The 24,907-nt window shown below is 43.0% G+C and overlaps 1 protein-coding gene across 1 annotated transcript in view; it reads right to left on the bottom strand.

Annotated features, from left to right (window-relative positions):
- Positions 1-7,366: 7,366 nt before the first annotated feature.
- Positions 7,367-24,907, bottom strand: part of SIM2 (SIM bHLH transcription factor 2) — a 163,470-nt gene continuing 145,929 nt past the window's right edge. The window contains exons 6-11 of the mRNA XM_073670834.1: positions 24,354-24,553; positions 22,491-22,597; positions 21,841-21,988; positions 18,332-18,500; positions 17,474-17,873; positions 7,367-9,042 (exon numbers count right to left, since the gene is read on the bottom strand). Coding sequence (XP_073526935.1) covers positions 8,327-9,042; positions 17,474-17,873; positions 18,332-18,500; positions 21,841-21,988; positions 22,491-22,597; positions 24,354-24,553 — 1,740 coding nt within the window. The 3' untranslated portion in view covers positions 7,367-8,326. The remainder of the gene's footprint in view (positions 9,043-17,473; positions 17,874-18,331; positions 18,501-21,840; positions 21,989-22,490; positions 22,598-24,353; positions 24,554-24,907) is intronic.

Below are 24,907 nucleotides of genomic sequence, written 5' to 3'. Positions count from 1 at the left end.
GGCTATGTGCCCCATCCAGGTCCCCTCTTGTGGCTATGTGCCCCATCCAGGTCCCCTCTTGTGGCTATGTGCCCCATCCAGGTCCCCTCTTGTGGCTATGTGCCCCATCCAGGTCCCCATCTTGTGGCTATGTGCCCCATCCAGGTCCCCTCTTGTGGCTATGTGCCCCCTGTGCTGTTCTTCACACACATAAAATAGAAAAAAAAAAAGATGATTCTCACCAGTCCTCCGTTCCCTCGGCGGCCTTCCTGGAGATGTGGCCCGCAGGCACCACAGAGTCAGACCCCTTGACGATCCCGACCTGGTCCAGGAGGAGCCGCCGACAGCAGCGTTGCATTGCCGCACAGAGACTGTCTCCCAGCACAGCATTTTCAATGTCAGCCGCCGGCCAATCAGAGGCCAGCAGCTGACATCTGCATATGGCAATGACGTCATACTCGCTGCGCCGACACGCAGATATCAGCTGCTGGCCTCTGATTGGCCAGCGGCTGGCATTGGAAATGCAGTGCTGGGAAACAGTCTCTGTGTGGCAATTCAGCGCTGCTGTCGGTGGCTCCTTCTGGACCAGGTCGGGATCGTCAAGGGGTCTGTGCCTGCGGGCCGCATAAAGCAGCCTCAGGGGCCGCATGCGGCCCCCGGGCCGCGTGTTTGAGACCCCTGCAGTAATTGATGCAAAAGGAGCCCGGACCAAGTATTGAGGGCATTTACTGATCATACATTTCGGATTTTAAAAACATTTTTCAAGCTGTTGTTATAAAGTATTCTAATTTACTGAGATAATAACTTTTGTGCTTTCATTGGCTGTAAGCCATAATCATCAACATTAACAGAAATAAACACTTGGAATAGATCACTCTGTGTGTAATGACTCTATATAATATATGAGTTTCACTTTTTGTATTGAAGATCTGAAATAAATTCACTTTTTGATGATATTCTAATTTAGTGAGAAGCACTTGTATTTGGGGCTAAAAATATATTTTGTAATTGGATTTCATTAAAAAATTTGCACTGTTTGCCTTCTATAGACATCTGTGGAAAGAGCTAGCAAAACATCCGCCAGCCAGATCCTTCTGACAGGAGAGTGCAACTCATCTATCTGTATTTTCCTGAGCTCCTCTCTGCTAATTTATGACCAAAGACCACATCCAAGTTAAATGTGCCAGGAAACAAAGGGTCTTTGAAAGCCAAATGGTGCAAAATTTTCATGAAATCCAATGGCAAAAAATGACTTTTAGCCTGGAAAAGATTCATTTAAATAAATAAAAACATTGTCCCGAAAGGTGGACAACCCCTTAAAGAGATGAGATGAGATGAAATGAAATGTGTGGTGAATTCTAATTTTGGGAAGTAATTATGAATTGAAGACTTCCTCTTACCTGTAGAAAGGTGTGACCATGTCCTGATTGTGCACAAACACTACATTAGGTTATTATGTTTGTACAAAGCACGAAGCCATGAAATATATTCATTGGTGTCTGGGATAAGGATGGGCACCTGAGTGAAAACATCCTTAGGTTGTAATTCTTGCCATTAGTGGTGCACATAGAAATCATTCATCATATGTCAGGTGTGATGGGCTGTAGGAAATCCCCAGTAGAGCACTGGTCCTTAATTGTGCAATGAACCCTTAAAACGTTCAGGGCAGTGGAATCTGTCAGCCCGTGTATATGGGCATACATGTCAGTTACAGTTAAACACGTTGGTACCTTTATATCCGATATCTTTTGCATGAATCTAGAGAAATCACTAATTTTAGCAATATTCATACAATGCATTAAGTGCTTTATCACACCCAGAGCACTTAACAAAGCTTTGAAGTTATTTCCATCCTTAGCCCCTCCCTTTCTATGTGTCTGTGACGTCTGGCGCCGGCAATGAAATCTCGCACCTGCAAAGGTCACCACTCTCCTCTTTCATGCCCGGCGCCTGCACAGGTCACCGCTCTCCTCTTTCATGCCCGGCGCCTGCACAGGTCACCGCTCTCCTCTCTTCTGCACAGTAAGGTGCCCATTGTCTACTGCGTTCTACTGCGCATGTGCCACCAAGCCACACTGTACTCTAAGAAGAGCACAAAGGGCTCGCCAAAACAACCCAGCATGGCCATTCACCTCATTTTCGCTCACCTCCTGCATCCAATCTTCACCAGGGCAAATTACTACGCAGGAGGGAAGAGAGCGGTGACCTGCGCAGGCATGAGATTTCGTGGCAGGTGCCAGAAACATTGAGCTCTAACTCAACATACAGAGGGAAGTGCTAAGGATGAAAATATCTTCAGGAGGCAGAGCTTCGTTAAGTGCTTCATCACGCCCAGAGCACTTGATGCCTCATTTGTATATTGCTAAAATGGTGTATTTCTCCAGATTCAGGCAACGGACAGTGGATATAGAGGTAGCGATACGTTTATCTTTCATCCACCTACAGGTCCATATGAACGGTTTACAAGGGTTGATCTTGCAGACAGATCCCCTTTAAGTTATCCATACAAATTAGACTGTTTCCAGATAATGTTTTTAGATGATAAAGAGGACTCAGAAGTTAGAGGCAGTTGTCAGATCCAGTGGCACACTGGGTGAATCCAATGGGTCCGATGACTCTGGATAACCACCTTTTTTTTTACAGCATCTATAGGTGCCAGGCACAAGATCGATCATGGCTTCCTGCAGAGCCAATGAAATTGGTTATTGCATCTTTGTGTGACATGCAGAAGTAGCGCTGTTGCTTTAAAAGCATCCAGCAACTAGAGGGGTTATCACAGTCACAAGAGACAGGGAGGGTTTTAGCAGAGCCCCAGGGGGATTGTGGGGAAGTTGTTTACTGTCTGGCTGGAGTTGAAGAGAAAGGTGGTGTGTGTGTTCAGTATCTCACCGAAGCGCTCCTGCAAGTGAAAACGATTCAAGTCAGGAGTGAAGCTAAGCACAGGTCAGGTAGAGTTCCTGAACTAGCAGTGCAGAGTATTGCCAGGCATAAAGATAAGGACTGGAAGAAATGGTGCCATCTCCCTCAGCAAACCCTCCCCCCTCCTCCATCTCACTGTGCTGTAAAGAATGCTGTGTTCATTAATGTGCCTTTGCATTAGAACTGTGCTGTCCTGTACTACTGGGAAGACTGTGAACTGCTGTGCTGCTAAGGAAACTGTACTGTTTGTCACTGGAGCCTGTTGCTGATAAGACTTAACTTGCACTGGCTGTGCGGCTTCTTATTAAATGCTACTGTTCTATTGTTTATGAGGACTCTTGTCAAGTGTGTCTGGTCAGCAAGTGAAACAACCTACGTGTCTGTGCCTGAGGGTCAATACCCCTGTGTACCTGAGAGAAGCGGCAGCACATGGTCTATGGTCGCCCTGAGTAACAGTTCCTCCAAGATTCCAAAGAATTCATGTAACCTGTCTCGCCCCTATCAGAACCCAGCGGCGTGCGTGTAACATTTGTCCTTAAAAAGTGGATTCAATTGAATATAATATTGGCATTGCAAGAAGCTATGATTGGCTCCCGACCTTGCTGCTTGATGTTTTCTCTATGATGATGCTACCGGCATAACATTAAACCTATAGCACTGTGCAATTTTTGGAATTCCAAATACTTTTATGAACAATTTACTTCGTATTTATGTAGCGGCAGAATTTGTTCCTTGCAGCTGATCTGGATTTATTATTTTGTCTTCTCGATGATACTTTGTGAGGACGCATTCAGATGCAGATAAAAACGGACCAATTTTCGTCATGGTTTGGAACAGATTTCCATCAGAGTTGGCCTCCATGTGCTGTTGGTGGTTTTCATGGACCCTTAGTCTTGGGTGATTTTAATCCGTGACTTGGCTCAAAGACAGACATATCTCTATTTTTTCTTGTAGACTACTTGGACTCCAAAAAAAAAAAACCCACGTACATGTGAACAGTCCCATAAACTATAGTGGGTACATGGTCTATCCGCCTAACACATGGATAGAACACATCCGTGAAAAACGGACGTCTGAATGAGGTCTTAGGCTGATGTTTTCTATCATTTTTTGGGCAAATCTGGAGAGAGAGCACTACTCCCCTGAACAAACCTTAAAGTCCCAAATAAGGGAAATAGATTTAAAAAGTTAAGTAACATGCCCAGCTCTGCTACATCTGCATATGAAGTCGGGTTGTGCTAGTCATTGTACCTGCCACGTGAAAGTGAACTGTTAATACATGACTTGTTAATTAGCAAAATACCCAAATAGTTTCCATTCGGATCCAGCTCATTTACATGAATAAAGGTCACATTCCTATGTAAAGAAAAATGAAAGAGACGGTACAAATTGTACTTTAGTCACAAGTTACTTACCCGGGTGTGTGTCTCATCTGTCAATTAGGACTCTGTTTCTTTAAATGGTCATAGTCGCGCTCCCATAAACCAATTTATTAGGGAAATTCATACATATCCATTCCCTAATATGCTGCTAAGAGAGCACTAATATTCACGATATATAGACATTTTTCAGTTTTGTTGTGGCAGTTGTGTTTACATAAATGAGATGAGGAACAGCAGACCCATTGGATATCCTGAGTTGGTTTTTTGCCTTAAATCTATGTATTTTTGGCAAAAAAATAGGGTTTCAATATATAAACTGGATAGTTTAGTTTCTACAGCCTTTATGCATCATAGTACATAGCAGATTGCAGAATAAACTACTACTTAATCCATCAGTGATCGATAACTCTTATCTCTCTTCTCCAGATGTCACGCAAGGTGAGGGAAAGACTAAGTGCACAACGATAAAAGAGGGGGAGGAAGCCGAAACACTAGGGAAACGGGGGATGTAGACCCCTAGGCAAATCTGACAACACCCTTACTCCCCTAACATCCCTAAATAAGTTCCGCACCTAGAAGACACCAGAGAGATCAGGCCAACTGTCCTCCAAGGGAACTCCAAGAAGACACTAGCCGACTACTAGTACTTCAAGCCTAGACAGAGGAAAATAGAGCTATCACCGGCGACTCTCTGGAGAGACTGAAGGTATTTAAACATCCAGCAAGGGTGTGTCAATTAGCAGCAGAAGGTGACGGTAACTACTAGATCCTAGAGAGAGCATGAAATCACTGCACTGCAGAGATAGAAAGATCAAGAAGGTGCTTGCAGAGCCAAGACCTTCTACAGCTGGATCCAGAATGACTGTCAGTCACACCTGACACACCCGTGACACCTGAACTGTCAACTTGGATGTGGTCATAAATTAGACGAGTTCAGTAGAAGAGATGGATTCACTGTTAATTTATTCTTCAGTTTGCTATGTACTGTGAAACACAGAGGCTGTAGAAGCCAAACAGATTAAGATGGTCCCGTAGGGTGTCAATATCCTTTAATATAATAGCACTAATGCATATGGCATTCAACATCCTAGGAAAGCTGGGTGTCAACTAGTGGAGAATCTGTATTGGCTTCTATACTGGTAGTTTCTCAGCTTTTCCTAATGATATAACCAAATCACTGAACAAAATATATAATAATCTGACAATCAACCATTCCTTTAATTTGCCATCCCATAATTTAAAAAAGGTCTGAAAAAACAGTTTAAGTTTCTAGAACAGATTTGAATTTTGAAACCAGAAGTTGAACACTAAGCAGTGAGTGCATTGTGAGCATGCTATTTAATTACTGTGCAGGGAGGGGGAAGAGGGAGGAGAAGCTGCAACTATCACCTATTCTCAATTGTGTCATTTAGTGTTTTCTACTCCAGCTTTCTAATAAATGTGATAACTTTCATCATAATCCTGCTTTAATGTTGTTGAGATTACCTCTGCACCTGACCCCGGAGTGCACAGCAAATCTGATAGTTTTTGGCAGAATGATCATTTGTCTGACAGCTATCTCCTCCAACTTCCCCGTAGACAAGAATCAGGCTGAGAGAGCGAGTCTCTGTTCTCTATGAGAGAGCCACAACCAGACTCCTCTGGCATTGGCCTATCTTCCAGAGAACAATGGATAGGCCATTGGAAATCCAACAATACCTGTGGGGGAGAGTTGGAAGACCCCCCCCAAAAAAGTCTGAAGAAGTTTCTAGAACAAATCTGGAATTTGCAATCGGAAGCTGAAAACTAAGCAGATCATTGATGGGAGAGCAGTGTGGGCAAGCTCTGTAATTACAATATAGGGAGATGGAGGAGAAACTGCAACTATCATCTATTATCAATGGAGTCATTTAGTGCTGCCTCCAGCTTCCCAATAATGTAGATGTGATAACTTTCATTATAATCCTGCTTTAGTGATAATGAGGCTACCTCTGCAACCGACCCCGATGTACACAGCCAAGCTGAAAAGTGATAGATGGCTCGGCTGACAGCTATCTCCTCCTGTGTTCTCTATGAGACTCCTCTGGCATTGGCTTATCTTCCAGAGAACAAAGAATAATCTTAAACATCCAACAATATATGTTAAGGGAAAATTGAAAGGCCCCCATAAACATCAGACTATATGTAATTCCTGATCTCACCGATATTTGGTCTAATGTGTATGGAGGACCTTTAATCAACTCATAAAGTCTAAAAAAAAGCTCAAGTTTCTGGAACAAATCTGAAAATTGTGATCAGAAACTGATCTTGAAAATTAAGCAGATCATCAATGGAAGAGTATTGTGGGCATGTTCTGTAATTACTGTGCAGGGAGGGGTAGGAGGGAGAAGGACCTGCAACTATCACCTATTGTCAATGGTACCATTTAATGTTACCTGCCTCCATCTTTCTAATACTGCAGATGTGATAACTTTTATCATAATCCTGATTTAATGATAATGAGATTACCTCTGCACCCGACCCCGGAGAACACAGCAAAGCTGAAAAATGATCTATCCTTCGGTTGGCTCCTCCTGTGTTCTCTATGAGACTCCTCTGGCATCGGTTGATCTTCCAGAGAACAAAGGATCAGTCTTTGGAAATCCAACAATATCAATATGGGGAAATTCAGGAGGCTCCTATAAACATTAGACTACCAGCCGATCCCACCGATACTTAGTTTAATGCATATTAGGGGCTCTAATCAATTGTGAGATGTTGTTAATGAAAAAAAAAAAGATTTGTTTTATCATATTGATAGTGATGATAGTTATAAAAAAAATCTAAAAAAAAGATATTTAAAAAAAATCATTCTCTTATGGTAACAGCTATAGTGGAAAAAATTGCTGTAATTTTTCATGTTGTTCTTTCTTCCTGAACTTCCCCTTCTCTTAAAAGTGAGTGTAAAATCCTTCTCTATGACTTTGTAATAATGCAGGATACCCAATACTCAAGCAACTCCCAGGTCCCATTTATGCTGTATTTAAAAAAAAAAAATGTACTCCACCATATTGATTCATAAAACATAGAAAAAAACAGAACCAGAACACAGCCGTCATTCTTTGACTTTGGTTTATTATTAATATACACAAAGACTATTATTATTTTATTATTAAAAGGTTGCACATTAATAGCTGCATAGTCAGCCCTTCATAGTCCCAATACATCATCGCACCGGTTTAGGTCATGTCTACCCTGTTCAGATTTCTAAATATTCTGTAAGCAGATGGGGTTTAAAGCCACAGAGGATATCTGTCCCTAGAAATAATGTCTTACTCTTTGGTACTTGTATTTTATTTCCTGCCAAGAAAAATTGTTATTATAAAGAGAACAGACAAATTCCCCTCTGTCTGGCTTAAAAAAAAAAAAAGTAAAAAAATTTAGTCCGGTATTATTTAAGGTTGTACATCCCTACGTTTCCTTATATTTTGTGAATAACTTAAAAAATTCAGACTTTTCGTGCCACCTTAATTTGGATTATTGCCTAATACGTCTATGAAATTAACTTTTATAGCTTCGGGTCTCCCGATTTCATTCGCTGAACGAAAATTTAAAAGGAAAAAAAATCATCAAACGCCCCAAGTTCATTACAATGTATCTGTCACGTCATGCACTCAAATTCACTTTTTGGTATAAGGGATTAAAGGATCTAGGTTGTTTGAGGGGAGGAAAAGAAAAAAAAAAGTTTCCTTCATATAATTAAATTTGAAACTGTGCATCTCGGCCGCTGCCCTTTTTTTTTTATTCATGGAGCGGTGGAGAAGAGGAAAATATGATCTGGCACATTACTTCTCAAATGGCGCAGTCTACACCAGAGATTAATCTGTAACAATGCTGCTATGGAGCTGGTTGTATAATTTTGACCTTTTAGGATCTGTTACATACAACTTGCCAAGAGAACATGCGGTGGTCTGTCCTTTCACGACCTTCAGCTCCTCTTGGTAAGTACTGGTCTCCGGGGCTTTCTCATGCTTCTGTGCAAATAATTCCAGTTTCTATCATCGAGCCCAAAACCCCAATGTCCATTGTCACCTTCCGTTGGTTATTATGACCGAAGTCCCAATATAATGGGGAAGTGCAGCTTCGCGGTGGCTTTCGGGAGAAGAAATCGATGAGGGACTTTGGTTTTTGTAAATGTACGAGTTCGCTTCCTCGGAGGAATAGCCATAGTTTTCCGTCCCGTGTTCTCGTTCTGTGCATGATGATGGTTGACAAGGTCCGTGTTTGGATAACACGTGGTGGTAATTTAGAGGAACGTAGGGAACTTGGCTGCGGGGCTTGAAGTGCTCATGTTCGGGGTTATGATGAGGAAATTTTGCAGACATTCGATCAGAGTTCTCCAGTTCATGATAACCGGTTGGACGTAAATTGACGTGCCCATATCTGGGCTCCTTCATACAGATCCTTCGTGTCTGCTCGTAGACCACTGGCCTCGGGAGCAGATGGTTTAATTGTCCTACAGTCTTGGCATGAAGACATTCCGACTTTGGCAAAAAAGAACTGTTTAAGGAGTCTGAAAAGTGCTTCTCATTTACAGCCATCTTCTCCTGCTGGTACCTACCAAAGTCCATCTTGTTCTCTTCTTTCACCGTGTGATAGGTTGGGGTTCCTCTGCTTTCCAGTTTGCTGCCTTTCATCGTTGAACCATAGTGCTCATCTTTATATCGGATGTTGGATCTTGATGACGTTGAGCATCCTGTGTACCCATCGGAAGTGTTGTCCCCTGTCATATACCTTTTGGATGCTGGAATTTTTGATAAGAGAAAAAAAAAGTTAGTTGAAGAATATAAGTGAAACGTCAGATAAAAAGTGAATATGGACACTAAAAGGGTTGTCAACCCCTATTAAAACTTGTACTTAAACCGGTGCATCGGGGTGCTCAATCGAGTATCGAGCAGTGGCGAGTATCACGCGGTGCACGAGTGGTCCCCGTAAGAAGCTCATCTGAGCCGTTCACCACACTGAAGTGGGGTATTCCCCCCTGGGAGTGCAGGGACTCCTCTGTCAGCCGGACTCCGGGGCCGGAGAGAGAGAGAGAAAGCGTTTGTCCTTCGGAAAAATGCTTGAGTTTCACACTCACTTCCGTTATGCTCGCTACTCCAGTCGAGCACATCCGAGCGTCTGACACGCTCGATTTGAGTACCGAGTACTTGAGCCTTTCAGTGCTCGATCATCAATACTTAAATGCTTGTATTTGGGGCTACAAAAAATATTTTTGCATCATACAGTGTGGGTGCTTCTAAGGGGGCATTTATACAGAGTGGGACTACTAAGGGGGCCATCATAAAGTGTTGGGGCTACTCTTGAGGCCATCATAAAATGGGGAGACTACAGTAGGGGCATCATACAGTTTGCAGGGTATTATACTGTGTATAGGGGAGCTGTGGGCTCATCATACTGTGTATAGAGGAGTTGTGGGCCAATCATACTGTCAAAGGGGCACATAGTGCATTATTACTTTCTAGGGGCAAAATGTGGGCACTGTTTTCTAGATCTCTTTCACAGGGCATTACTATTCTCTAGGGGGCAATTTTTATCATCTAGTAAGCACAAAGAAGGCATTATGCTTTGTAAGGGGCACAGTGATGGCATTATGTGAGGCAGTACGAGGAGCGCTGTTTTTGTGCCACAAAGCAGGTACAGTAATAGGGACACATATGGCAGCAGCTGCTCAGTATCAGCAGGATGATGAGTTTGTGCAGGTTGGGAATAGATGGGGACAGTGCTGGAAATGTGAGAAGTCATATATGTCTTTGTTGTAATCTCTGCAGATGAGCTGTGGCTGGAGAAGTTGTCATGTCGGTCTGGGCCAGATGGAAAAAACAGGAATAGTGAACAACTCCATAAGAAAAAATGTCACTATCTGTAATCTCTTACATGTTTTGACAGACTGATATCTACCACTATTTGGTCACCGTATGGCGGTAATATCGGTGTTGGTCTTTGTATAGAGATGTATTTTCAGTAACAGTGTGGTCATCTGCTGAGGTCCCCCTATACCCACAATTAGGGTGCGACACTATAGTTGTAAACATGGCTACCTGATTAGGAGCCCACTCAGAAGTTTTGCCACCCCTGAGCTGAACCCCTAGCTACACCTCTGGGTAGATTGTATCCTCTATTGAGAAATGGTGGGGATCTCTAACCTTGTGTAGGCTGATCCTACAGTCCTATTTCCTATCAAATGTATATTAGAAATATGTTGAGGAGTTATATCTGCAGGATCCGACTACACAGTGCCTTCTTGTAGTCTGTAACCATAGAAACACATAGGTTTACATTGGAGCAATACACAAAATGTTGGACATTATTAATGTTTGCAAAGTGTGAACGAGACTAAAGCAATTAATTAAGGGTGCGTGCAAGTTCATAAAACACATTACTGGATTGTGAAGCTTGTGAGCCCTTTCTGGAATATAAGCTCTACATGTTTACACCCAAGGAATCTGTCAAGGAAATGAACATTTAACATAAATATTAATCAGAACAAACTTGTCTGTTTGCTAAACCCATTTAATCTGCTTCTCGGAGTTTACTGATCCATCAAGCTGCAGAAACCACACCATCAGCTGCGGCGGTTGGCGGCTTTGTGTGACATAATGCCGGCCCACATTTACATTTCACACATCAGTAATTACATCAGGAGATGTTTGGGAAAGTCATAATAACAATTCAGGAGTTTGATGGATTCTGAGTATTTTTTCATCTAGGAAAAAAAAGCTGCTTTTATCTCCAGGATTGTTTGACGGACACTCAAGTAGCTGTAGTCAAATATTAACTTTCATCGGTCAATGTTTTCGTCACACGTCCAAGAGCAGAGAAGCTTATGATACAGAACACTGCGCCTCAGGAGGAGCCTACGCTAACTACCTTCCCTAACTATCCTTAGCACTGGCATTAGGGTGGAGAAAAAAAGGTTTGTGCTTAATTGGTCCAGCATCCAATCCGTAGCAGCTAGATTGGGGGAGTCTCCACTCCTGCAGCCGGCATCCTCGGCACGGCATCCTGGATGTCTCTTGCACTTTGAATGCCACATGACATTATGGCGTGATACACATTATGACAACGAGGGTCCTAGGAGGCTCAAAAGGCGCCTAGGATGCCGGGAAGAGGAATCCAGCCATAAAAGTAAAGACTTGTAGGTTCACTCCACGACACAGACAGCGCCACTGCTTTCTACAATGCCACTCTCACATCAGCTATTGACTCGGTCGCCTCTTGTGTACGGAAGAGCGCGACGAGTCAATAGGCAACCCTGGCACAACAACCTCACTAAACAGCTTCGGCAAGCGTCCAGGGTTGCGGAGCGGCGTTGGAAGAAAACACATTCGCAAGATGACTTCACTGCATTCAAACAAAAAACACTCGCATTCGAATCAGCCCTCACCTCTGTTAAACAGGCCTACTTCACAACCCTCATATCTTCCTTATCCTACAACCCCAAACAGTTATTCAACACTTTCCACTCTCTCCTCCGCCCTCCACTGCCGCCTCCGACCTTCGTCATCTCTGCTGAGGAGTTTGCCACACACTTCAAAAACAAGATTGACCAAACACGGCAAGTCTTTACTATCCGACCACCACAACCCCTTTGTTTCCCAGACCATTTCCCTTCCCCCATAACCTCCCTTTCCAACATCATGGAAGGAGACCTCATTCGCCTCCTCCCCAAATCACACCTCACCACTTGTGCACTCAACCCCATCCCACCTCCTCCCCAACCTCACCCCCACACTCATCCCATCCCTAACCCATTTCTTCAACCTATCACTAACTTCTGGTACCTTCCCACTGCCTTCAAACATGCCACAATCACACCCATCCTCAAAAAGCCATCCCTCGACCCAACCGCTTTGTCCAGCTACCGCCCCCTATCGCTGCTCCCATTTGCCCCCAAACTCCTTGAGCAACACGTTCACGCTGAACTTTCCACTCACTTCTCATCTTACTCTCTCTTCGACAACCGACAATCTGGCTTCCGCCCCCACCATTCCACCGAAACTGCCCTTACCAAAATCACCAATGACTTACTTACAGCTAAAGCTAACAGACAATTCTCTGCACTCCTTCTTCTTCACCTGTCCTCTGCCTCATCCTGCCCCCTCTCTGTTGGAGTCCCTCAAGGCTCTGTCCTAGGACCCCTTCTCTTCTCTATCTATACCCTTGGCCTGGGACAGCTCATAAAATCCCATGGCTTCCAGTACCATCTGTACGCTGATGACACCCAGATCTACCTCTCTGGCTTAGATGTCACCTCTCTGCTGTCCAGAATCCCAGTATGTCTATCAGCCATATCCTCCTCCTTTTCCTCTCTCTTCCTCAAGCTCAATGTGGACAAAACTGAACTCATCATCTTTCCCCCATCTCGCATATCTTCCCCACCTGATCTTTCTATCACAATAAATTACATCACTCTTTCCCCTGTACCTGCAGTCCGCTGCCTCGGAGTTAGGCTATGTGCCCACGATGCAGAAATGAAGCAGAAATTTTCCGGAGCATTTCTGCAAGTCCTTGGCAGAAAAAATGCATGCGGATTCTACACGCGTTTTTAAAGCGTTTTTGAAGCGTTTTTACTTGCGGATTTGCCATGCATTTTTCCACTGCATTGTATAGGCAAATCCGCATGCGGAGACGCACAAGAAATGGTCATGCTGCATTTTTTTCCGCATCTAAAATCCACGCAGAAAAAATACTGAGCATGTGCAAAATGTCATAGGAAGTCATGGGATAAGATGTGCAAAAAACGCACCAAATCCGCATCGTGTGCACATAGCCTAACCCTTGACTCTGCCCTGTCCTTCAAACCCCACACCCAAGCTCTTACCACCTCCTGTCGCCTCCAGCTCAAAAATATTTCCAGAATCCATCCTTTCCTCAACCCTCAATCTACTAAACTGCTTGTGCATACCCGCATCATCTCCCACCTCGACTACTGCAGCATCCTCCTCTGTGGCCTACCTGCTAACACTCTCGCACCCCTCGAGTCCATCCTCAACTCTGCTGCACGACTCGTCCATCTCTCGCCTCGTTACTCCTCCGCTTTTCCTCTTTGCAAATCCCTTCACTGGCTCCCATTCCCCCAGCGTATCCAGTTCAAACTACTAACACTGACCTACAAAGCCATCCATAACCTCTCTCCTCCGTACATCTCTGAACTAATCTCCCTATATATTCCCTAACGTAATCTCTGGTCCTCCCAAGACCTCCTTCTCTCCTCCACACTTAGTCGTTCCTCACCCAATCGCCTCCAAGATTTCTTCAGAATATCAACCATCCTATGGAATTCTGGGCCTAAGCACGTCCGATTATCCACCACACCTGGATCCTTCAGACGGAACCTGAAAACCCATCTCTTCAAACAAGCTTACAGCCTGCCATGACCTTGCTTGCTGCCACCTCAACACCGGAGCTACTGCAACCCCCCCCCCCAACCTACTGTCTCCTCCCCATCATCCTGTAGAATGTAAGCCTGCAAGGGCAGGGTCCTCTTCCCTCTGTACCAGGCTATCATTGTTAGTTTAGTTTACTGTGATATCTGTATTTGGTATGTAACCCCTTCCTTTGTACAACACCATGGAATCAATGGCGCTATATATATAAATAATAATAATAGGCACTGTAACAAGTCTGGTACTGTCAAGTTTATGGTGGGGTCAAGATTATGCATCTTGCACTTTGGAGCTTATATGAGGTGGCATAGTGGGTAGTAATACAAGGCAGGCACTAAGGGCAATACAGCGTGGTTTCCACTGTCCAGTCTACTGAGAGATTGACATTATGGGAATTATTATGAGACCGACACCATAGGAAGTACAACAAGTCTGGCTCTCTGGAGACCCGTGTGAGAAAGGCTGGCACTATCTACACTAGGAGTTTGGCACTACAATATGTATTGTGTGAGGATGATATTCAGGGCATTACTGTGAGGCTGGCACTAAAGAATGTGTCTGACACTGTGAAGTCCACTGTGAAGTAGACTAGATTGGTATAACAACTACGAGGCCGGCAGTATGGGGACTACAATGTGTCTGGTACTGTTGAGTTCACTGTGACGTGGAGGAGATTGATGTTCCTATAACGGTACTATGATAAGTATTGGCTAAGAGAAGTTTAGAATGTGTGAACAGAGAATTCGCTGCAAAACTCACTTCTATCCTAATCCAAATGGGTCCTGGGGGCCTTATTAGAAGAATGAGGGGCCCTTTTATTTTTTACAGGAATCTGTAGCTTCAACTGCAGATACAGTTGAAATCAATGATGGAAGAGGGAGCCGGCAGCTGGCGCTCCCTCCTCCTTCATTCTCACTGTGCGTCTGACGTCTCAGCACAATGGGCGCGATAACGTCATTGCATTGCAACGACTGTGCCAAGCTCTACAGACCACTCTTTGCAGAGACTGGAGTGGCAGGGGAACGAGGAGAGGTGAGCATTTTTTTTTAAATTAAGTACTTTGTGGGGAATATCATACTATTTGGAGGACTATTTGTGGAGCCATAATATTATTTGGAGTACTATGTGGGGGCTATCATGTTACTTAGAGGGCCTTCATACTTTTCGAGTTCTATTTGTGGGGTCATCATACCATTTGGAGGGCTATTTTGGCGCGTTCATGCTACTTGGGGGGGCCATCATAATATTTGGAGGGCTATATGGGGCGTCCATCATACTATTTGTACTGCTATGTGGGGGCAAGCATACTATTTGGGGAGATCATACGGTTTGGAGGGCTATGTGGGAGTCATTTATAGTGTTTAAAGGGCTGCGAGGGGGTCAATTATACTGTTTGGAGGGCTGTGTGAGGTCTATTATACTGTGTGCACGGTTGTGCGGGGACCATTATACTGTGTGGTGGGTTGTGTGGGGTTCATGATACCGTCTGGAGGGTTATGCTACGTGGGAACCATTATACTATTTGTAGAGCTAGTGTGGGCCATTGTACAGTGTGGAGAGTTGTGTGGGGGTCACTATACTGTATGTTGGGCTAGTAGGGGCAATTATGTGTGCAGGCCATTATACAGTGTGGAGGGTTGTGTGGGGGTTAGTACAGTGGTGTGAAAAAGTGTTCCTGATTTCTTCTTCTTTTGCATGTTTGTCACACTTAAATGTTTCAGATCACAAAACAAATTTAAATATTTGACAAAGATAACACAAGTAAACACAAAATGCAGTTTTTAAATTAAGGTCTTTACTATTAAGGGAAAAAGAAATCCAAATCTACAGGGTCCTGTGTAAAAAAGTGATTGCCCCCCTTATCGCCCTTGAAACATAAATTAACTGTGGTTTATCACATCTTTGGGAAGCTGAGTTCCATTTCCCTAGCCACACATATGCCTGATTACTGCCACACCTGTTCTCAATTAAGAAATCACTCAAATAGGACCTGACAAAGTGAAGTAGACCAGAAGATCCTCAAAAGCTAGACATCATGCCACGATCCAAAGAAATTCAGGAACAAATGAGAAACAACGTAATTGAGATCTATCAGTCTGGAAAAGGTTATAAAGCCATTTCTAAAGCTTTGGGACTCCAGTGAACTACAGTGAGTGTTATTATCCACAAATGGCGAAAACATGGAACAGTGGTGAACTTTCCCAGGAGTGGCCGGCCGACAAAAATTACCCCAAGAGCACTGCGACGACTCATCCAAGAGGTCACAAAAGCCCCCAAAACAACATCCAAAGAACTGCAGGCCTCACTTGCCTGGGTTAAGGTCAGTGTTCATGACTCCACCATTAGAGAGAGACTGGGCAAAAGTGGCATGCATGGCAGAATTCCAAAATGAAAACCACTGCTGAGCAAATAGAACATAATTTTTTTTTGCCAGAAAACACCTTGATTGCCAAGACTTTTGGGAGAATACTCTGTGGACTGACGAGACAAAAGCTGAACCTTTTGGAAGGTGTATATCCCATTACGTCTGGAGTAAAAGTAACACAGCATTTCGGAAAAGGAACAGCATACCAACAGTAAAATATAGTGGTGGTAGTGTGATGGTCTGAGGCTGTTTTGTTGCTTCAGGACCTGGAAGACTTGCTGTCGTAAATGGAACCATGAATTCTGCTGTCTACCAAAAAGTCCTGAAGATGTCCAGCCATCTGTTTGTAACCTCAAGCTGTAGCGCAGTTGGGTTATGTAGCAGGACAATGATGCAAAACACACCAGCAAGTCCACCTCTGAATGGCTTTAAAAAAACAACATTAAGACTTTGGAGTGGCCTAGTCAAAGCCCTGACCTTTCCAATTGTTCAATTGAGATGTTGTGGCATTACCTTCAAAAGGCGGTTCCTACTCAGAAACCCTTCAATGTGGCTGAATTACAACAATTTTGCAAAGATGAGTGGCCAAAATTCCTCCAGAGTGTTGTAAAAGACTCATGGCTAGTTATCGCAGACACTTGATTGCAGTTATTGCTGCTAAGGGTGGCCCAACTAGTTATTAGGTTTAATGGGAAATCACTTTCACACAGGGCCCTGTAGGTTTGGATTTCTTTTTCCTTTAATAATAAAGACCTTCATTTAAAACTGCATTCTGTGTTTACTTGTGTTATCTTTGTCTAATATTTAAATTTGTTTTGTGATCTGAAACATTTAAGTGTGACAAATATGACAAAAGAATAAGAAATCAGGAAGAGGACAAACACTTTTCACATCACTTTATGGAGGGCCACTATACTGTATACTGTATGGATGGCCATCATACTGTATGGAGGGCTGTGTGGGGGCCATAATATTGTGTAGGACCATCATGTGGAGGAAATCACTGTGGTCGTATCTTACTGTATTTGAGGGCACATTTGTTGGCATCATACTTTATGGGGGCCATAAAAAGGGTATCTTATTGCGTGGGAACAATAGGGGCAAAATTACTTTGCAATGACTACAAAGTTGTGGGATATGCACTTCTGTGACCCCACCAAATATTAATAAATTTTTTTTGGGGGGACCCAATTAGGACTTTTGCTATGGGGCCCCATGATTTATATGTATGCACCTGCACAGAGTGGTTTATACAGCTGATACTTAGCTCCAACAGTCAAGATCAGAGAAAACTTAACTGCGTCTAAGCGGTGAGCTGTAGGAAAGTGGCTCTATTTGTCATCCTATCCTGGCATTCCTGAAACATTTTCTGCACAATTTTCTTAGTAAATCTTCTTTTATTTAGACTTATCACAACTTACCATCGTAGCTCTGAGAAAGGTTATTGCGCATCTGGTTTGGTTGATCGTGAGCAGTTTTTGGCGGTGAGTTTGGCACGACTGAGTTCGAGTAACGCCAGTGACATTCCCCGCCTGTCTGTAACGTGCCAAAGAAAAATCTTGCGACCTCACAAGGCGAACCTTGAGACTGACCAAACCTCGTAGGCATGACTTGTTTCTTGGTACTTAACACGTGAGAGTCCACTGAAAAGTGTCCGTAGTGGTAAGGGAATGGCAGGCTGTAGGTCGGGGTATATAAGAGTTCACTATTTTCTGAATGGCTGTTCGGTTCCTGGTTAACTGTGGAGTTTATTGCTGAGTTTCCTTTCCAACTTCCAAGTTGGGCACAGTCCAACTTTTCACCATGGAAAGGACCATATTGCTGGAAGGAAAAATATCATGAAAATTAAATCAAGAATTGTCTCTTTTAAAACTATATATATTTTTGGAACTAACGAGAAGAAAGGCCAACTCAGCCAATTAGTGGCTGCACTGTGGACCCGCCTCAACCAGAGATTGGCTGAGCTGACATTTTCTATTATTTTTGGTGAATCGTGATGGGACCAGTAGGGACTGAGTAGGCATGGGAATAGGAGCTGCTTTAGTGGAGGGTAGGCGAGAGTGGGATTTGCTTTTTTTTCACTTTTTTTTAAACCAGTCATAATCGTCTTATAAGTATCTTTAAACCTTTAAATCCCCATATGTCGCCTAAATAATATACATATCTCCATATTTAATGCTTCTAAATCCGAGACATGATACCTGGACCATCTACAACTCTACTTGGCCAAACTTAGACTCCATAGATGATTTTTCCATGACTTCCAAGATGGGATTTACCTGTGGGTAGGGGTTGGATCGTGCCTGCTTGGTCTTGACTTTCGCAGCTTTTAGCTTGGTGGGCTTCCGTGCCTCCTGTGAGGTAGTCATGGAGCTCCGACAGGGAAATGTGGCTTTTGACACAGTCACCTGCTCCAAGGACAACTGCAGCTCCTTATATTCTATATCTCTACACAGAAAGGACAAAAAACAGACATTTTGTAGGAAATCATCACCAAGACACACAATCGTGACATTGTCCTTTAATTAGTAAATATACAGATAAATGTGCTAAAACATCTGGGCATTCAAAGATTCACCAAAGACTTAAATTGTATCTGTCATTTCAGGTGACTTTTCATACTACTTCCGGCCATTATACAACTTGTATGCTGCAATTTCCCTCTCCATAGTCTCTCTCTCTAATTTTCAGTTGTCTCTGAGCTGGTGGGTGGAGACAGGCTGCTATGATGTCTCCCATACCCAGCACACACAGACATGATGAACTCCTGCTCTCCTGTCTCAATGTAGCACATGTAGCAGCTGTGAACACAGCTCTGGGAGAGTGAGATAAAACACTTACTAGAAAGCAGCACCAAAGGTCTGGGTATGTCTCTGTCACTCTCTCAATATGCTCCTCCTTTCTTCTTTACAGACTTCAAAAGGCGGCTGTAATCTGATCTCTCAGTGAGCTAGTGATCCGGATTGTCTTGAGCAAAAACTGATTTTGGTTATTTTAAGAATGAATTATGAGTTTATGGGGGAGAAGAAGTGGCTCATATGTAAAGGATGAAGCATGTTTCTCCAATAAGATATGCTACAAAGTTTCCTATATTCGAAACTAGAGTAAAAATGGCCAAGATCAGAGTTATCTCTGATCCCGGGTCTTACAGAAGGATTAATAGAGCTGTAAAAGTTCTACCATAACATATAATAATCCTCTAAAATCAGGCAGTAGATCGCGTATAATGTCTCTAGAATCATCATGTGGACTTGGCTTAAAATACATGAATCTTGTAATTTTAAATTTTTTTTTTACCATTGTGCTTCACCGGTTGCTCACATCGTTTTCTTCTCTTACCTATATAGTTACTTTATATAGCAGATTTCCCAGAACTTGCCCCAGGATTTGGTTGGTCGGATGTTTTTAATTAATACTTGGTCTAAACGCAGTGAATTCTTATTGCGTCATCTGTTTGCACATCATGAAAATTACATGGCAAGTGTCTGATTCGGCAATTATAGATTGATTGCACTGTTTACAGGATACGGCTTATCCATCTCTGCTGAGGACACATTTTCTAAATTCTTGCAGAACTGGGCTTGGAGGGATTATTATTCTACCTTGATTATTATCATAATAAGTTACTACATCACATATATAATAATATCCACCAAGATATTCTGCAGAGGACCCTGCACATAAGAGCTGACACTCTACAGGAGGGAGGACCCTGCCCGTAAGAACTGACACTCTACAGAAGAAAGGAGCCTGCCCATAAGAGCTGACACTCTACAGGAGAGAGGACCCTGCCCATAAGAGCTGACACTCTACAGGAGAGAGAACCCTGCCCATAAGAGCTGACACTCTACAAAAGAGAGGACCCTGCCCATAAGAACTGACACTCTACAGGAGAGAGGACCCTGACCATAAGAACTGACACTCTACAGGAGAGAGGACCCTGCCCATAAGAGCTGACACTCTACAGGAGAGAGAACCCTGCCCATAAGAGCTGACACTCTACAAAAGAAAGGAGCCTGCCCATAAGAGCTGACACTCTACAGGAGAGAGGACCCTGCCCATAAGAGCTGACACTCTACAGGAGAGAGGACCCTGCCCATAAGAGCTGACACTCTACAGGAGAGAGGACCCTGCCCATAAGAACTGACACTCTACAGGAGAGAGGACCCTGACCATAATAACTGACACTCTACAGGAGAGAGGACCCTGCACATAGGAGCTGACACTCTACAGGAGAGAGGACCCTGCCCATAAGAACTGACACTCTACAGGAGAGAGGACCCTGACCATAAGAACTGACACTCTACAGGAGAGAGGACCCTGCCCATAAGAGCTGACACTCTACAGGAGAGAGGACCTGCTCATAAGAGCTGACACTCTACAGGAGAGAGGACCCTGCCCATAAGAGCTGACACTCTACAGGAGAGAGGACCCTGCCCATAAGAGCTGACACTCTACAGGAGAGAGGACCCTGCACATAAGAACTGACACTCTACAGGAGAGAGGACCCTGCACATAAGAGCTGACATTGTACAGGTGGGAGGTCCCTGTACTTAAGAACTAACACTCTACAGGAGAGAGGACCCTGCACATAAGAGCTGACACTCTACAGGAGAAAGTACCCTGTACATAAGAGCTGACACTCTACAGGAGAGAGGACCCTGCCCATAAGAACTGACACTCTACAGGAGAGAGGACCCTGCACATAAGAGCTGACACTGTACAAAAGAGAGGACCCTGCCCATAAGAACTGACACTCTACAAGAGAGAGGTCCCTGTCCATAAGAGCTGACACTCTACAGAAGAGAGGACCCTTGTGACATGGAGAAGTGGTGCTGTTGCTTCAAAAGCATCCAGCAACTAAAGGGGTTAACACAGTCACAAGAGAAAAGGTGTGGTTAGCAGAGCCCCAGGGGGATTGTGGAGAACTTGTTTACTATTCAGGCTGCAGCCAAAGGGAGAAGTGGTGTGTGTGATCTGTATCTCACAGAAGTGCAGGAAAAAGAACAGGATTCAAGTCCAAGGTGGACTGTTAGTTCAGAAAGTCTATCATCCGGCAGGAAGATAAGGACTGGAAGGAATTGTGTCACAAAGATCATCTCTCTCATCAAACCCCCCTCCATCTCCATGCAGGATAAAGAATGCTGTGTACTAGTGAGTCCTTGTGAAGGGAAAGCCTGCTGTGTATGCATAGAAGTGTGCTGCCAAGAGATCTAATCTGTGCTGAATTATGCTACTGAAGAGACTGACGTTACTGTGCCTGCTTTATGACATTGTACTGTAATGAAGATTGTTGCTGCAATATCCCTGGATTGCACTGGCCGTGCGTTAGATTAAATTCCACTGTTAAACTGTTGAAAAAGACTCTTGTCAGATGTGTCTGGTCAGCAATGGAATCTATCGTGTGCCTGAGAGAAGCTGCAGCCTATGGTATATGGTCGCCCTCAGTAACGGTTCCCCCAGGATTCCAACTAATTCATGAAACCCGTCTCGCCCTATCTGAACTTAGCGGCATGTGTGTAACACCCTGCACATAGGAGCTGACACTACAGGAGAGAGGACCCTGCCCAAAGGAGCTGACACTGTACAGGAGAGATCCCTGCCCATAAAAAGTGACACTCTATAGGAGAGAGGACCCTGCCCAGAGGCCACATAAGCAGGCACAGGTATTATAGATGGTAGAGATGAGGGCCCTATTACAGGTTTTGCATAGTGTTAAGTTGCAGGTAGATATGACCAGTAGATATGAGTAGACGCACAGCAGCACCGGCTGATCCCGGATACTCACGTGAGGACGTAGTTCACACTAACAATGCAGTGCGGTCTAGAAGAGCGGCTGTTGTGGACGATTGTAGCATAACTCTGTACCCAGACCCAACCTCCATGTTTGGAAAGCAGACGATAATATTTGGTGGTGACTTGGCCTTTTACCAGCACTGGAAGAAAAGTGGACAAATTTATACATTAATTCAATTAAATATTGCATCTTTTTTGGAGCATCAGTGGATAAATAAGACAAAATTACATAGAAAGTCAATGAAAAAGTGAAGAAATATCCAAAGTAATATATAAATTATTTATATAAATATTACATTTTGGGTTTTCTAGATATCTGTGTCTGTTATGACAGTGACTGCAGTTGGCGATAATCCCCTTATTCCCTTAGGCTGCTGTGTTTTCCACTGTTGGCAACTTTTTTTTTTTATTAGGAAAACATACAGGAAACCTCAGCAATCAGTTGTGATCTCTGGGGGAACCTGGCAGGAAGTGTAACATTTCTCTGCACTGCCTCCGCAGGGCAAATGAAGAATTACAGGGAACCTACTGAAATTACTACAACTCCCAGCATGCCCTGACACTATAAAGATATATTAAAAAAAATGAATGAGCACAATTTTTTGCAACTAAGAAAGACAAAAAGAAATCAATGAAACTTACAGAGGTGGTGAGCGTATCTCAGGTGGAACACATCACAGCCATGGACGTGGTGGTAGAGAGTTTTCTCTATGAGATCTTGAGGCTCATAACCGGTTAATTCAGCTACTCTGCACAGAAAAGAGGGGAATTGAGGGATTGGTTTTTTTTTTATTTTTACAACCTACTCACATATTTAGGAAAACTATGTAGCATCTGGACACTGGAAGAAAGGAGGAAATTCTTGGATGTTCTGCAAAATACAACATCATCGTGTTCCGTTGTTCCAAAGTCTCCAAACTTTGACATTAGTTTGAGAATTTTCGGGCCAAAAACTGATTCCATCTATCTATTTGTGTTATTAGGAGAGATGGCGAAAAAGGAATCGGTGAAAGTGCCGGACGATTCAGCTTTATTCATAACATTCCGAAATCTGGCAAAAAAAAGTCTTTATTCTGCCTCCGGGAGACTGGCTGGGGTTGGGACCTGCTGGCCTCATATATCAGGTTAGGCAGATCCAATGAATGTATTGATTCTGGCTAACCAGCTACTTTAAAGGGGGACCTCCTGACTTGCCCACCATGGAGGATGTCGGAGAAAGACGGATTGGGCAGCTACATTTCCACATGCCCGATCCTGTTTTCCTCACGTATGAATGTGACCTTACGTCTATTTTACCCTTCCCATCAGAACCAGTTTTTGTTTTTCTTCCATATCTTTTACATTTTACTGTCGACATTGCCATACATCGGCTCGTTTTTTTTACTGGATGACTTGTAGTTTTGATTACATACATTAATGTACAGAAAAGGAGAAAAAATCAAAGTAGGGTGAAATGATAAAAAAACGGAATTCTGACTTTCTTTTTCAAGTTTTGTTTTTCCGCTTTTCAATGTGGCTTAAAAATGTCGTCGCAACATGATTTTCCAAGTCAGTGTAATTTTTTTAACTTGTATAGAATTTTTTTGCTTTTTTTGTTTTTTTAAAAAAATTCAGACATTTGTAAAAGAAAAATTGGTTTGTGCCATTATTTTCTAAGACTCTTTTTTATTTTCCTATTGATGGAGATGGGTGAGGACTTGGTTTTGTAGTTTTCGTTAGTATCGTTTTTACATTTTTATTACATTTTTTTGGGAAAGTGAAAAATGGCAATTCTGGTGTTTCGATTTATTTTATCTCTACAGGGGTTACTGTATGGGTTAAATAATATTAGACTTTGAGAGATCGGACATTTAAAAACGCAGCAACACTAAATATTATTTTTTATTTCTTTGTTTTATATATTTTTGGAATCGGAAAAGACTTAAACTTTAATTTTTGTACATATAAATATATATATATATATATATATATATTTCTTTTTTATTGTACCTATTGTTAATATATATTTTTTTTGTTCTCATAGGGGAATTAAACCTGTAATTGTTTGATCACTTGCAAAATCTCTTTCTCTTATTGACTTTACATTGCAAAATTTTGAAAAAAAAGTACGCCATTGCAAGAAGAAGGAAGCTGTCATGAAATAACGTCACATGATAAACAAGGCTCACATAAAACTGTGGATGTTAGGCGTTAGATTGAGGCAGTCATGATCTTAGGCAAGTCATTCCAGTGAGCGGGTGCAGCGCAGGAGAAGTCTTAATTAAAAATAGAGAGGATGATGGCCAAAGGGTATTGTTGACCACACGGTTGGGTGTAGATAATAAAGTGTATCCTCAGCTTTAGATTGCCAGGTGTCCTTTGCAGACAGGGCTGTGGAGGAAAATTTTAGGAACCAATAGGCTCATTCACATAGTTGGGTGTAGATAATAAAGTACCATTGCCATGAACAAGTGGTAACTGACATTTTGGTTTTATAGGACACACTGGTTCTACGCAGCCACTTACCTGGAGTCCAGAAAAATGAGTTTGAGGTCCAGACTTGCTCTGAACATAAACATGTTACTGTGGAGTTTGATCTCCGTGATGGCGCTCGGGGGTAAGGATTGACCCACTGCCACTAGCCCTACAATTTGATAGCAGGAGTCATATAAAGAAATGTCCAGCATATACTGCCTTATTTTCAGATACCCACTGCAGTGAATCACCTGTCATGTAAAGATAAAACATATCACATATGTACTAAACAGATCAGCTATGCAGTATTACATATGCACTATACCCCACGTTACTGTAAAATTACACAGGCAAAGGTCACTCCTGAGACAGTTCCAGTATCAGGACACACAACTAAAAGTGCATTTTTGTTAAACACAAAAAAAACTTTTTAAGGGGATCTATCACCAGGTCAAAGTGGTCACTTTTTATTCCTATTTCATTCTTGTTGCTCCCCTGATTACTTTGCTTTTTATCTTTCTTAAATCCGTCATACCGTTCCAGAGATATGGGCCTTTTTATTTAGCGCTGATTTTTATTATTCTTACCAAGGAGGTGTGGCTCAC

The sequence above is a fragment of the Phyllobates terribilis genome, unplaced genomic scaffold (assembly GCF_046119375.1).
Source record: "Phyllobates terribilis strain yellow unplaced genomic scaffold, ASM4611937v1 Scaffold_2__4_contigs__length_985480577, whole genome shotgun sequence".
Taxonomy (NCBI): Eukaryota; Metazoa; Chordata; class Amphibia; order Anura; family Dendrobatidae; genus Phyllobates; species Phyllobates terribilis.
Note: the sequence above shows the minus strand (reverse complement) of the source record. Positions and strands in the feature narration are given on the sequence as shown.